Here is a 13,903-nt window from a genome sequence, read left to right as displayed (position 1 = left end):
CCTGCAGCTGAAATGCGTTTCTTTTACCTCATTTGGTAGTGAAGGCTTTGACTCACTTAACTACTGTTTCTTCCTCCCCTTTCTACAATGTCAACAAATCAAATTAAATGGCAAAGGAACAGCTAATTGATCAAAAGAAAGGGCTTTTTTTGCTAGCTGAAAAGCAGCAATCAGCTGATTGTCTCTCAAGTATTAGTTCCATAAGTTTCTGTAAAAGAACACCATCAACACCACTTTTATCAGTAAGCTCAAACTTTCTCAGCTGCTGCTTGGAAAATCAGAAGATGGGAGCTGTACTGATAAACAGCATGTTGACTAAATCACTTAATTAAACTTTTAATATGCAATTTAAATACTCTTCCTAAACCCACTAAATTTTTATTTTGAATGTACAAGTGTATTTTGTTCACTGTGCTTTTTATGGAACATTTCACTCGATGGATTTAATACGTTAGATCAATATAAATTCAATATTCTTTGACTTCCCTAATTAAAGGAAACAGAAGAATTGAGATAATAACTATTTCTTTTCAGCTAGCATACACATGATGGCTCACAAATTAACACAATCTAATATATAGGAGAAATATTCATAATTACAGACTTTGTCAATAAAAGAGTGGACCAACTGTGCATGTCTCTAACTTCCTAAAGAAACAAGAATGCTAATCAGTTCATTAGGGGGCTTTGGGTTGTGATATTTAGCGACAGGATGTAATGGCCTGCTTGTCCATGGAGCTTAATTGTACTCAGGATGAAATATTATTTTCTACAAAGTAATATCCTTCTTTTTTAAGACTTCCTGCTGGTTTCTTTTTATGAGCTGCATGCTTTTCAAGACATCATCACCATTCAGATTTCCTTGTCATAGGAAATAAAAGTAAAGACAGGTCCAGGTTTCATCACGCTGTGCAGGATTATCTAACCTTTACATCAAAACCTTTTCTGCTTCGCAATTTATTGAAGCTCCTGTTTCCCTAAAAGTGAGCAGCTTTAATTAGTGTGTTCACAGACATGACTAGAAATCATAGGCAACTATGCTGTTTAGAAATTGCTGTCTCTCTGCTGGGTCAGGTGGTAGGTGAGGGTACACTTCTGTTTATAACATTTACTATTCAAAATATTGTATTTGAATAGTCTAATACAATGAAATCTGTAGTATGGCTGGTGTAAGGACTTAAAGAGCACAGTTGCCTGAGTCAAGCACTCTTTAGGCCACAGAAGGACATTGCCATGAGATGAGCACAGAGGGAGTGACAGGATGTTTCTAACATGGCAGAGGTGAGATCTGGGTAGCAAATCCTGGTTAATGCACACAGATAACAATTCCCACTGTAGAAATTTGTGTAAAGAAGCAACTGCACATACAAATATCACTGGTCAAGCAAAGATCATCCCAAGTTATGGGATAGATGCCATTCCCCAAATATGCCTCCAAGGGACTATAAATTAAGCCACTGTGACAGGAACTCAAGATAAGATAAAGGTGGTAGAATTGTTGGGTGTTATCTCAGACCTAGGGGAAGGTAACAAAGCTGGAGGAGAAGAATAGACCACTGATAATGGACACAAAGAATGCAGAATTTCTACATGGAAATGTAGAAATGCCCACAAGGAAAGCAAACTTAGCAACTATGTTGAAATCAGCTCCAGTTGGGTAGAAGGCAATTCTGGCAGGGAAAGATCACAACCCACTGAACCAAGAAACACACAGACTCAAATAAAGACTCAAAAGACTGAGCACGGGTAAGAGAACTGTGTAGCCAAAGAGCATTGATTTATTTGTTTGCTAAAATGTATAAATAGTGAAACGTTTTGAACCACCTCAGGACACACCATCACCAAGAAGCCTAAGGTGAAAAAAGACTAACAGCATACCACTGGATCCAGGACTATCTCCTGCTTTACATCTCCTTTCCTTTACCCCTACCCACCCCCATACTGTTACATAAAATGTTAAATAATTAAATGTTAAATAAATAAATATTGACTTCAGCATATGGTCTCAGGTTACTAATTGGATCTGAAGAGTTGGTTTTACCTGTACTGATTTATTCTAAGACCAAATCTTTATTTTGCCAGTTTCTGACAGCAGTCAATACCTAACAATTAGGAAAAACAAGGGAAACAAAACTTGGCAAATATAGCATGATAATTCAAGTGATGTAATATTCAGTTTCTAGCAATATGTATGTTAGTCATTCTTCTGAGCTAAAGCTGCCTCTAGGCTACTGTTTAGCCACCTATCTAGGCCTTATATGAAATTCATTCACATTTTCAGTTTAATTGTCTGTTGTCCATGAAAGCATTTCTGTTAGTGTGTTTTAACCTGCTGGATCATATTTCACATGGGATGAACCCATGGTAATTTAAAGACACAAAGAATATATTCCTCTCTTTCCTCCTGCATGGGATACAAAATTACAAGTATTTTACTGTATTTTCTTAACTTTTTTGATGTTCCACAATCAGAGTATTACTCTGTTAAAACATTCCTTCTGTATAACCTATTGCTAGCTGCTACTCATTGCCACCATTCTCTTCCACATCAATAGATACATACTACTGTTTTCGAGTAACAGTAGTAATGGAAGAACTGATGACATAAGGGGTAATGGAAGAACTGATGACATAAGAGTATTGCTGATTTTTACAGTATCTTGTTGTTTATGTTTTCTGCTTGTTCTCAACCAGATTTTTTCCCAAGTGTTCTAATATAGTGTTTCTCCTTCATATCTATCAGTCTATAATCACTGAAGTTCACTTGCCACTTTGTCAGCATCTACCAGTATCTCCCTTTGATGTGAGGATTTTTTTCAAAGCTATTGATCCAAAACCAAAAAAAGTAATCAAAACACTTTTTAACCTAAGAAATTTCTTTCCTTATAAGTCTTTGTGAAAACACCTTGTTGAAACACGAATAGAAATTCAGTTATGTTCTATTGACTTACCTTTATCTGCATGCTGCAATAGACCTGCAAAGGATAGTTTCTCTTTACAAATCACACAATGACTCCCTTCCATCACATTTTCCTTTCAATTAATACATGCTCATTTAATATTTAGTCTTCATCAGTTTTCTTGGTAGCAAAGCCTGACTTGAAGATACACCTTGTAGCCCTTCTAAAAAACTTGTGGTCTTCTTTTCAGCTTTCACCTGATCTAGTGAAAAGTGTTCCCACCTATAGCAGAAGGATTGAAACCAGATGATCCTTGAGATTCATTCCAACCCAAATTTATTCTACGATTCCACAGCTGCATGATTTCCTTTGTGCCTCCAACTAGCTTAGTTCATGTAAGAGTCTGTAGCCCATTAAGTTTATATTTTAGTTAATTTTGAAATTTTTTTCAAGTGTTTTGTGACCATTGTTTACTCCTGGGGATTTATTGCTATTTATTTTATATTAAGAAAAATAATTCTACTGATTCTTTCATTTAACATCATCCTTCCATTTAAAATATTACACAGTAAGGTCAACTGAAATTTTCCCTAGAGAAAACTGATGCAAAGAACAAATTTAACTTTATGCCTATGACTTATCTTCTTGACAGACATTGATAATCCATGTCTTCTCTAGCAAGATTAGAGCTTTTGAGATGCCTGAAAAAGACAAATTGTAGAGCCTCCTTTGCATTTCCTAAGATGATCACTATCCTTTTTAAGCGATCAGTGAACTGCTCTAATGATCTTCATATATGGGGAGAGAACTTCAGTCTTGGAAAAAGTTTATGCTGCTTATTGACAAGGTCTGCCTACTAACACCGTCTTAAATACAATTGATGACTTTTTATCACAGTAGTCTTCTCACTTCTGCCAGTAAGTTTCATAAATGCCCAAAATGTTAGTAACACAAAGGGAAATGAGGCATCCTACATAAACATTTTTGGATATTAGATGTTTGGTATTAGCATACAATGTATATAAACTACATCTTTATTTATCCACTTTTCTTTTGCTCTCCTTCTTAGATTTTTGGGAGGATTTACTCATTCTCAACTGAATTTTGCTAATTTAATTTTTATCTTTTTTTATAACTACATATCCAAGGAAAGCTGTATACTAACTGTTCCTTCGAAATCTAGTCATTAGAAGAAAAATGCATAAAGTCAGAGGGTATCTGAAGAGCCTGCATCATGACTATTTCAGATTAAATGATTGTTGTAGGTCCCTTCCAACTGAAATAGTCTAATTATATTCTAACAGATAAAGAAGGGCTTGTCCTTTTTCATAGTTTGGTAATTTTTTAACAAGTGCTTCCCATTCCTAACTTTATAGACTAGATATAATTTTCCAAATAAAACACAGTCCTAGCAATATTCTCCAAAAGCTCTCATGGATATATTTTCCTCTAACTTCCTGGCAATATTTTATCAATTGCCTTCAGGACCCATCTCCTAGTTCTCCTATTATGCTGTCAGTTTCTTCAGGATCAAACTTGTGTTTCATACTGTAGAGACATCATGCTGGTGGGCTGTATCGTATCTCCCAAAACCACACTGAGGTGGGAGAAAAAAGCATCACACCAACATTAAACAGAACAAACTCAACAACAAAATACCCAACCTTACAAAACATTAATAACGAGACTGGAAGGTTAAGATAACCCACAGGAGGCACAGAAGGCCTGAAGCTAAGTTGCAAACACTTGGGTTGCAGTGCATCTAACAAAGACAGAACTGGCCCTCACACAGGAAGAACCAGCACATCCACCTGGCCTTGGGGTCATTTGCCATGGCTTGTGTAATAGAATGAAACCAACCAAGAGGACTGTGTCCTGAGTTCTCCAGCCTTTGTACATAACAAAGCACTCTTCCAGCTAGGTAACAACCTAACCATGCCTGCACAGCAAATTTCAACCTGTCTGCTCGTATTTCTGCTTCCAGATTAGTGTTGGTGCCAAGCATATATGGCCAATATTTGCTAGAGAGGTTTAAGTAAAATAATTATTTTTTTGCCCAGTTTAATTATCTTCACGTCACAAGGTGCTCTCATGAAAGGCAGGCAGTGAAGCTGGCTGCATGATTTGGAACAAATAGTGAGAAAAAGAATTTTGGCAAAAAAAACCCACCAGAAAACAGTTTTCACGGGCTATGAATCTCATTTCTGAAACAACAGAAATTTCCTGGTTCTGTGGTTGCATGTAGAAAAACATTCACAATGGTAATGCATACACTAGAAAACAGACACAGGGTGACAGACATATTTTTCTAAGAGACTCTGACATAAAAATACAATGTAACACTAGAGTGCTTAACATTCCTATTATAACTTCTCTTTACTAAGTCAAAAAACTCATATACAATGTAAAAGCCAACAGCAAGCATTTTTTTCCTCATTCATTCCACTTCAGAGAAATCCTTTAATTGGACTGTTCATGTATTTAGTTTTTGAGAGGAAAAAGAAGTCATATTTTTCAAAAATACATGCTACAAACCAGACAGAAGTTATGCAAAGAAATTTAAAATTTAAAGCAATGCAGTAAAATTACTTAGGAATTTTTGATTTGTTTTGTTTTTTAAGAGTGCCTCAAAGGATATTGACATTTTTGCTACAAACTTATCGTGCTTATCTTCAGGAACTGGAAAAGTCTGCAAATCCTTCTCAAGCTGTTGAAGTTGCCTCTCCATATGCTTGAGGCTCTTCTCCAGGTTTTCTGCTGAGACTAAAATACAGAACATTCATTCTGTTAACACAATAAACAAAAACTATTGTTTCCAAAATCCAAGAGTTAAAATCATACCCAAATCAGCATACTACACTGTTAATTCTGAAAGAAAAGCACACTGAACAAATTACAATGCGAGATAAGGTCACTCTACAATGTTCAGCTCTCCTCTCCTACACAGATTCCTCATTCCCACTAGATGTATGCTGTTTGAATGTTGTATTTTCATCTGTTTTTATGCCCAAGGTTTTGCAATGCAATTAACTCTCTGTTTTAGTGAACCTGAGATATACATATGCCAGTCTGTCTCCTCTGATTAACCAAAGGACAAGTTTTCAAGATATTCTAAGAAACCATAAAGCTTTTCTCCATTTCATTCTGTTAAAACAGAAAATACAAACATTTTTATGAACTATCATGAAGAAAATAAGATTCTCAAACACAGAAAATTGGGCTGTTAAACACTCCTATGCATAAAACCTAAACCTCAGTTCTCTAGTTTAAAAGCACTATGTATGGTAAAAAACACAACAGAATTTTTTGGAGCAAAAGTACTGGCTAAGCATTTGAGAGGGTACAACAGAGCAACACAGGGACTTAGGAAAAAGAAAGGAGTGGAGCTGAAACATCAGGGATTTATAGAAGGATGAAGAAAAAGTGTAAATTTTCTTTGCCAAGAAAAGAGGGATATAACTTTCAACCATTTGAAGCAATGAATGTAAAGTTGCATGCATTACCTGTAAATAAAGTTAACTGAATTATCAGGATGACCAGAGTAATCTTAGGATAATTAACATACATTCTTTCTTAGATCCATATTATTGCCATTGGTTAAAACTTATTTTCAATTATTTATGAAGTCAGCTTAGCATTTATTTAAGTTTGATAGGAGCAATATATAAAGATGTAAGAACACACTGTGAATTCTAGTCCGACGACTTTTTTTTTCTTTTTAAATATTTATTTCATTCATAATATACTGTAAACATCTGTAGAGGTATAGTTACCTTCATATTCATTGTTAAAAAAAAACTCCTTGGAGAAAGTCTGTATCCCTATGATGCTACTATGATCTATAGTGGATACCTAATTTCATCCACCAAATAGTTATGTACATAAAATAAATGCATCCTTCTCTGATAAAAGTCTGACAGACTCCCCAGATGACCACAGTAAAATGCTGCACAGGAACTACAATCCTATTCATAGCAGTTAAGGCAACTATAAAATGATCCATGGCAATGTGATAAATTGCTTTATAATCACCTTTTTTTTAAAGCCTCTGGTTACTCAAAAAATAGTTTCTCAATTGTATGTTAGACTTGCACATTTTGACTCAGCAATTGGTAAGCCAAAACCATTACCAGTTAGGTCAGTTGGCTTCGGTAGTTAAAAAACTGCTTTGTTTGGGGAGCATAGCTAAAATTAGAAGCTGACAATGTTGACTAAGACATGTTTCAGTCTTCACCAGCCCCAGAAACAAACCTGATTTTAACAGAAATTCATATTTCTGCTGTCATGAGATGCATCTGAGGGTTAGGCACATACCATTTTATGTCACTGATGCTAAGAAACACAGAATACAACAACTTGTGCCTAATCTAACTATTGACTGGACTCTTCACAAGACCATTTATCTTGCATAAAAGAGTTCATAGTATAAATTAATGTGACATATACACATAGTACATAATGTCAAAAATATGAAAGCTGGCAAGGAACACCAATTTAAAAACAATGCAAAAGCCCAACACACCAAAAAATCCTCTACACCAGTTGCAGGTAGCAGCTGAGTAACAGCTACACTCTTTTATCCATTTGAGAAACTCAGCAAAATAACTCAGTGCCTAGAGCTGATTAACAGGTTCTACACAAGAGATATGCAAGGTCTTGCTTCCAGCAAAGCCAGTTTTTCACTCTAGTACTTCAGGTTTTTTGATATTGAACATTTGCATATTTGATCAAGAATCTTTATATCTCTATTTTGTCCTGCAGAGGCTTTTGTCCTCTGTCATGATCTTAGGTTGTTCTTGAACTTAAGATTTCAGCATGCCTTTGATTTCAGCAGTGTATAACTATCAGATATATTTTCTTTTAATACTATATTTCTGATGATAGTCTCAAATAAAGGCTAGTTCACAATATGCTACTATTAAGTTTGGTACTATTGTATTTGCAGCTTTCAATTTAGTGAAAACATTAAAAAAAAAAAAAATCAAACCTCTAAATATAACCAGTTCTTCCAAAAAAAAATCATATCAAATAATTGCCAACCTTTTCTTGTGTGCTTCTGAAAGCCATGGTATAAAATCTGAAGGGACATAGAAGAATGGCAGAAAATGAAAAAAAACCTCCTTAACTTTAACCCCTACTCCTAAAAGGATTCAGAAATAAACCCAAGCCAAACTGAAGTACACAACTCATATGCTAGTTAAAAAATAAAGTCAAACCCTGGGGTTCTGAATGTCAGTGAGCCCACAAAGCCAAGTTGTTTGCTGAATACAATGCATGTGTGCCTAAACAATCTCCTACTTACACCTGCTTATACCCCCTAAGCTCTCACAGTCCTCTTCCAGAATGGCTCCTGCTATCTTTATAAGCAATAATTAGATTTCCCACCATCTGTTTTTCATGGTTAAAACAACTTCATTTTTAGGGCTTCTGAATCTGGTTTTCTAATATTACAATTATACCAGAAGCCTCTTCACCTGCTTCTCTTTTCAAATATTTCTGCACAGTGTTTCAGGTGATGACTCACCAGGCCCTTTAATTCTTGCACTACAGTTTCTCCAGTTATTCTGGGAATACCTTATCTGATTAACTTACAATAAGATATCCTCTTTTTTTTTTTGACCAAAGCCCTTATTACAGTATCAAGATGCATGATCTTGTACTTTGTGCTATTGATTTTCATTTCTTTTATTCTGCGTCCTCAGGGTGACTCAGTGATGACAACCGGATACCCCTCTCATCTGGCAAACTATCTAACCCTGTGTCAGACACGCTCATTGGTGCAATACCACAATTTTTTTTTGACCATGTTCCTTTAAGACAGCATTTTGTTTCTTCTACTTTTCATTCTAATGAATATTCTCCCATTGTACATAATATGAAGCGCTTTACTAAAGTCAACATAGATTTTATGGGATTGAAAAAACAATTTAAAAAATTAATAACCAAAGCTACCAATAAATTCTTTTTTGACCATGTTCCTTTAAGACAGTATTTTGTTTCTTCTACTTTTCCTTCTAATGAATATTCTCCCATTGTATATAATATCAAGTGCTTTACTAAAGCCAACATAGATTTTATGGGATTGAAAAAACAATTTAAAAAATTAATAACCAAAGCTACCAATAAATTCTTTTTTTTTATGCTACTCTTATTAACCTCTCTCTGTTGGATTATTCTTTCCTTTGTAAACCTTCATATCAATAAAGTCAGATAAAGAGATATGAAATTGCTCAAACCATTGTTTCTTTGGTTTCTTAAATATTCTGTAGTAGCACAACATTACTATAGCCACAGCAAAACTCGATAAAAATGTACTTACTAAACTTCTAGTTTTATGCCAATTATGTCAGGATGCAGAATATGAAATGGTATTTACAGTATGAGAATACAGTACTCTATATTTTTTTCTTTCAAAGAATTTCTATGGAGAATTCTCACTCCCATCTCTCCCATCCCCAGATCATAAAAATAAAACAATATTTAATCTAGCTTTGAAACTATACCTGTTTAGTCTTAAATAGTAGAAATAATTCTCCAGAGTGAAGCAATACTAGCATGTTCTCTCATTTTTATTGCTGCAAACATTTTGCTACTTTTTGCATCAGTCAATATTTCAGACATCTTACATGCCCACACTATGACAATTTGCTTGGATATTGCCATATCCTAATCAGGATGTTCATCCCCTTGTCTACAGGTATTTTACTCCCCTTGTGCTATTATGGCCCCTTTATTCTAAGACAGTAACAGTGACAAACTGACCTCTAGCATAATAAAAAAAATTATTCCATATTATTAAAAAAAATTCTGGAAATGTACTATTGGTTTTGCCATGTGAAAATCACACTGGACTGGTTGAGTTTACCAAATAATTCTCTAAAATTGTCATCATATTATAAATGTGGCATTTAAAAGTAAAGTTAAATGACAAAACATAGCCAAAAAAAGCCCAATAATCAACAAGTAAAAACTCACCAATCTTTTCAGGTGGATTTAGAGCACTAACAAAGAAATATTGCAGAGGAAAAGTACTGAGTGTTTCTGCAAACACCAGCAAAGGTCTGAAATATCCATTAACAGTAACATAAGATCTACTTAGATATACTCAGTGTCATACAGCACTGAAAATATAAAAATTATGCTTTATTTTTTTTTTTTTCAAATAATGACTTCCCTTTTCTCTACAGCCATTTTCTGGCTTTCTTGCCTTTTCTCTCCCCCTTCTTCTTTGTGTGTGTGTGTGTGTGTGTGTGTGTGTGTATGTGTGTGTGTGCCTAAGGTGCATATACAACACTCTTTTTGAGATCTTTTTCTCCCAAAGCTTTGACAATGCCACTGGCTCTTTAGCACTCAGGCTTTCCCTTGTGTAGCCAGAGCAGACGTTAGTTTCACACATGAAAAAAGGCACCTAAGTAGGATTTTAGTCTCTTATTTTGAATTCAAATATGAGCACACCAATGTAGTGTAACTGGTAAACAATGTAGAAGCATTTTTGTACCCAGTACACCAGTACTATCATCAGTAGTATTAGGCCTCAGATCCTGCAGCAATTATGCCCAATAGTACCTCCACAAGAGCCCTGGCCTGCTGGACTCATTATAAACCTCAAGAGCCTCCTGGGAGAAAAGTAGTCTGACACCAGATCTCTTTTTATAATGGTCAGTTTAAGCTCTAGAAATTGTTAATATGGGAAACAGCTGAAAACAGAAACACCTGAATGACAATTCACTGAGTGTCAGGAATTTATCCCTGAGCTGCTACTGACAGAAAGAAGCAGCTGCTAAGGCAAGCAGGAAAAAATGGCCAAGAAAGGATACAGCACCAGCCCTGAGCACAGGGATCAAGGTCCCCCAATGTTACACAGCACACAGTGATACGGTACAGTGGTGGACCACGATTTGTCAAGAGACAAAACCATCTTATAAAAGAAGAAATTAAATTCAGAGGAGGGAGCACAAAGAAGACCCTTGCACCAGTTGCACCTTCCCTTGCTGAAGAGTTCTTGAGTCTCATCACCTGCTTCCTTGGGGACCACAAAATGCTGTGCTGACTGCAGCGTGTTGTATACTTGCAGATAATTGAGGGTATGATTGTTAATAACTAACTGTTTTGAATATGCAGTGAGAGTGGTTAATAATGATTCCAAATGAACTATTACCATGGAATGACAATGAATATGAGTCTAACAGAGATAAAAATCAAAGTTTACAAGTGGCCACATTTATCAGTCTTCTATCCAATATTGTTACTCAAAGATCAAACTCCCTGAGGTATATAGGTAGCAAGATACACAAGTCTACATGTACTTCTAAATGCAATTTCAGCACCTTCCTACTCATTAAAATTAAGCTTTCTCACCTTCAAGGTCTATACATCTGCACAATTCGTTTACCTTTTTTTTTAATTGCCTTTTCCACCATTTTAAGGTTCCTCTTGAAATTGATTTCTGTACAACCCATTGGATATTTTTTGTATTTCAGCAGATATCCACATTTTTCCCCTACAGAGTATATAACCCTGATGGCCTGAAAATTAGGGCCTGTGAATTTGTCACCCAAATCAAAACCCAAGAAATGCATAGTATAAATACATTATTTAATAGTACTGAGAAATTTGTCATTACCTTAGAAATTGTCTAACAAGAAACACAGCCTTTCCTTATGATATATAGAATTCTCATGATACATATATTACTATTTTTCTCTCATGCTGCCCTAACGTCTTTAATTTTTATAGGTGGGGGTGTCCTATTTTTCATTAATATAGGTTAAACTTCATATTTTCACTTTGGTTCCTAGCCTTTTTAATTTTGAAGTGAAATTAATTATCTATTAAAAAAACCAATTTCAATTTCAAAAAAGAGAAAATGGATATGTTACTTGTAAATCTGTGATGTTAATATCTAATAGAGAAAAGAAAATCTGCAGTTTTACAGTGTTAGTACAATATGAAAGACTCAATACACTGTTACCTGTAAGGTCTGTGTAAATTAGAGTCAATCAAGTAAAACACCAGCCTGCATGAATGCAATATAAAATTTCATAATACCATAAAATAAGAAATTAGTAAATTATACTGAATTACCAAAATATTTCTTGTCTGGAATACTAATAGAAAAGCAGAGAAGTCATTATGTTTAAAAGAAAGGACAGCTTTAATTATATAAATCTTCAGGAACTGTCATATCTGTAAGCTCATTAGCTGCAATGAAAGTTCTTCCTGCTGATCTAAGAGCACTTAGAAAACAGGATTTGTTACACTTCAAAGTAAAAAGGTATCTTTAATTCATGTACTGTAACAGTGAATTAAATCTACTTCTAGTATTACAGAAGTAAAACCTAAAACTTTAGCATACAATGGAAAGAAACCAAACCCACAAATTAAAAATCTTAAATATCCTGAAGCAAACTTCAATTGCACAGGTCATATGTCCCTTACTGCTTGCCTCTCAAAATTAGATTTAAAACAAATATTTTTCCTGCAACAATTAATTTACATACTGTGAATATTTAATCATTTATAAAATACAATAGAATCACCATTAACTTGGTGCAGTCACTTGCAATGCTCTTGAAGTCTTACAAGCCATTTCAACAGCTCGCTGTATGATCACTGGACAATGTTTAATGAAACTAAAGAAGCATGAATGTTTCTTCTGAAAAGCATAAAAAGAAAATGAGTTGCTGAACACTGTAACATTCTAATGTTCACCATTTTGAATAAGAAATAACTTGAAAGACAAGTTTTAAGAATGAGCAAGCATAAGACAAAAAAATTCAAGGCATGCTACAAATCAGCTGGCTGATACAATGACAGTCATGTCAAGGAAGAATTCTACAAAAATGCATCCTTTAAGAAACTTGTTTTGAGACACCTGTAGAAGAGTAAACAATTACTTGGAGATGATCAAACCAAAACCTGCAAGTGCACAGTATAGTTCCATTTTTATGTATAAATACATAGGTGCAACTTCAAGTTTTCAGTTAATATTGTTCAAATGGCATTTACACATCTTTCTACCACATTAACTTTGATTTATAATTTAAAGAACAGCTGCAAATAATACTTTTATGCCAGATAAAAATGTGAAATTATTGTATCTGAAGACATGAATATGCAGACAGGTAATAAAACCAACTCAATAAAAACCACTTTGCAACAAAGGTATAGGAGAATAGAATAGTCTTATCCAACTTCATTGATTTATTATTGGAAAATATTTTTAAGAATTACTTCGAAAAAGGAAGTTCAGTAAAATCATGAAGGGAATTTAATTAATTCTGCCACCTGCACAAGGCCCTAACCTTTGCCAGAACAAAAGCTAGAGAAGAGGATTTAACAAGAAGTACTGGAACAAAATGCTACCTCTATGGTTCAGGGGAAAATTGAACAATAAATTAATATGATACAAAAGCAGAAAAAGAGTGATGTTGTCTCTTCACCCAACAACTCTGAGGAACAAAGCAGCCTATGTGTGAATAGAACCTTTCTGCTGGATGACAGGAAAAACCAAGGCTGGCTTCCTCCCTTCTATGCTATCAGCAGCCTGTAACCTTCAGACATAACATTTGGATCCAATGCTTTTCCAGATTTCCTGGAAGTGTAAATTGCCTCCCAGAAATGCAAATCAGGATGGATCATTTCTACTAAACCCTAAATTAGAATATCTTAGAATGGAGGAAATCCTCTAAGCCCTCAGTACCAACGGTCTGTTCTACCACAACAAGTTTTGGTTTTTTTCTGCAATACACATATCTGACTATATAAAATATTTTTGATTACTTCCCCTCTATCACTGCCCCTAGTAGCCATAATGATGGCTTGTAATAATCTGCTGTAATATCTGCCATGATTTTCCAGCTCTCTTGGTCAACTTGTTAGACTTCATCAGCATATCAGTAATACATGAGACCATTACAGGGGATGTAACTGAACAGATTCACAGACTTTCTTTATAACTGACCTTCTGCTAAGCTCAAGCAAAAATAGCCACTTTGTTAAAA

The 13,903-nt window shown here is 34.8% G+C and overlaps 1 protein-coding gene across 1 annotated transcript in view; it reads right to left on the bottom strand.

The window, feature by feature from the left end:
• The window catches only part of DIAPH3 (diaphanous related formin 3), a 205,032-nt gene that overhangs the window by 80,301 nt on the left and 110,828 nt on the right, over window positions 1–13,903 (bottom strand). The window contains exon 23 of the mRNA XM_041407327.1: window positions 5,539–5,663. Coding sequence (XP_041263261.1) covers window positions 5,539–5,663 — 125 coding nt within the window. The remainder of the gene's footprint in view (window positions 1–5,538; window positions 5,664–13,903) is intronic.

This window comes from Onychostruthus taczanowskii, unplaced genomic scaffold (assembly GCF_017590055.1).
Source record: "Onychostruthus taczanowskii isolate IOZ18803 unplaced genomic scaffold, ASM1759005v1 scaffold26, whole genome shotgun sequence".
NCBI lineage: Eukaryota > Metazoa > Chordata > Aves > Passeriformes > Passeridae > Onychostruthus > Onychostruthus taczanowskii.
This window is presented reverse-complemented; position numbering and strand designations above follow the sequence as displayed.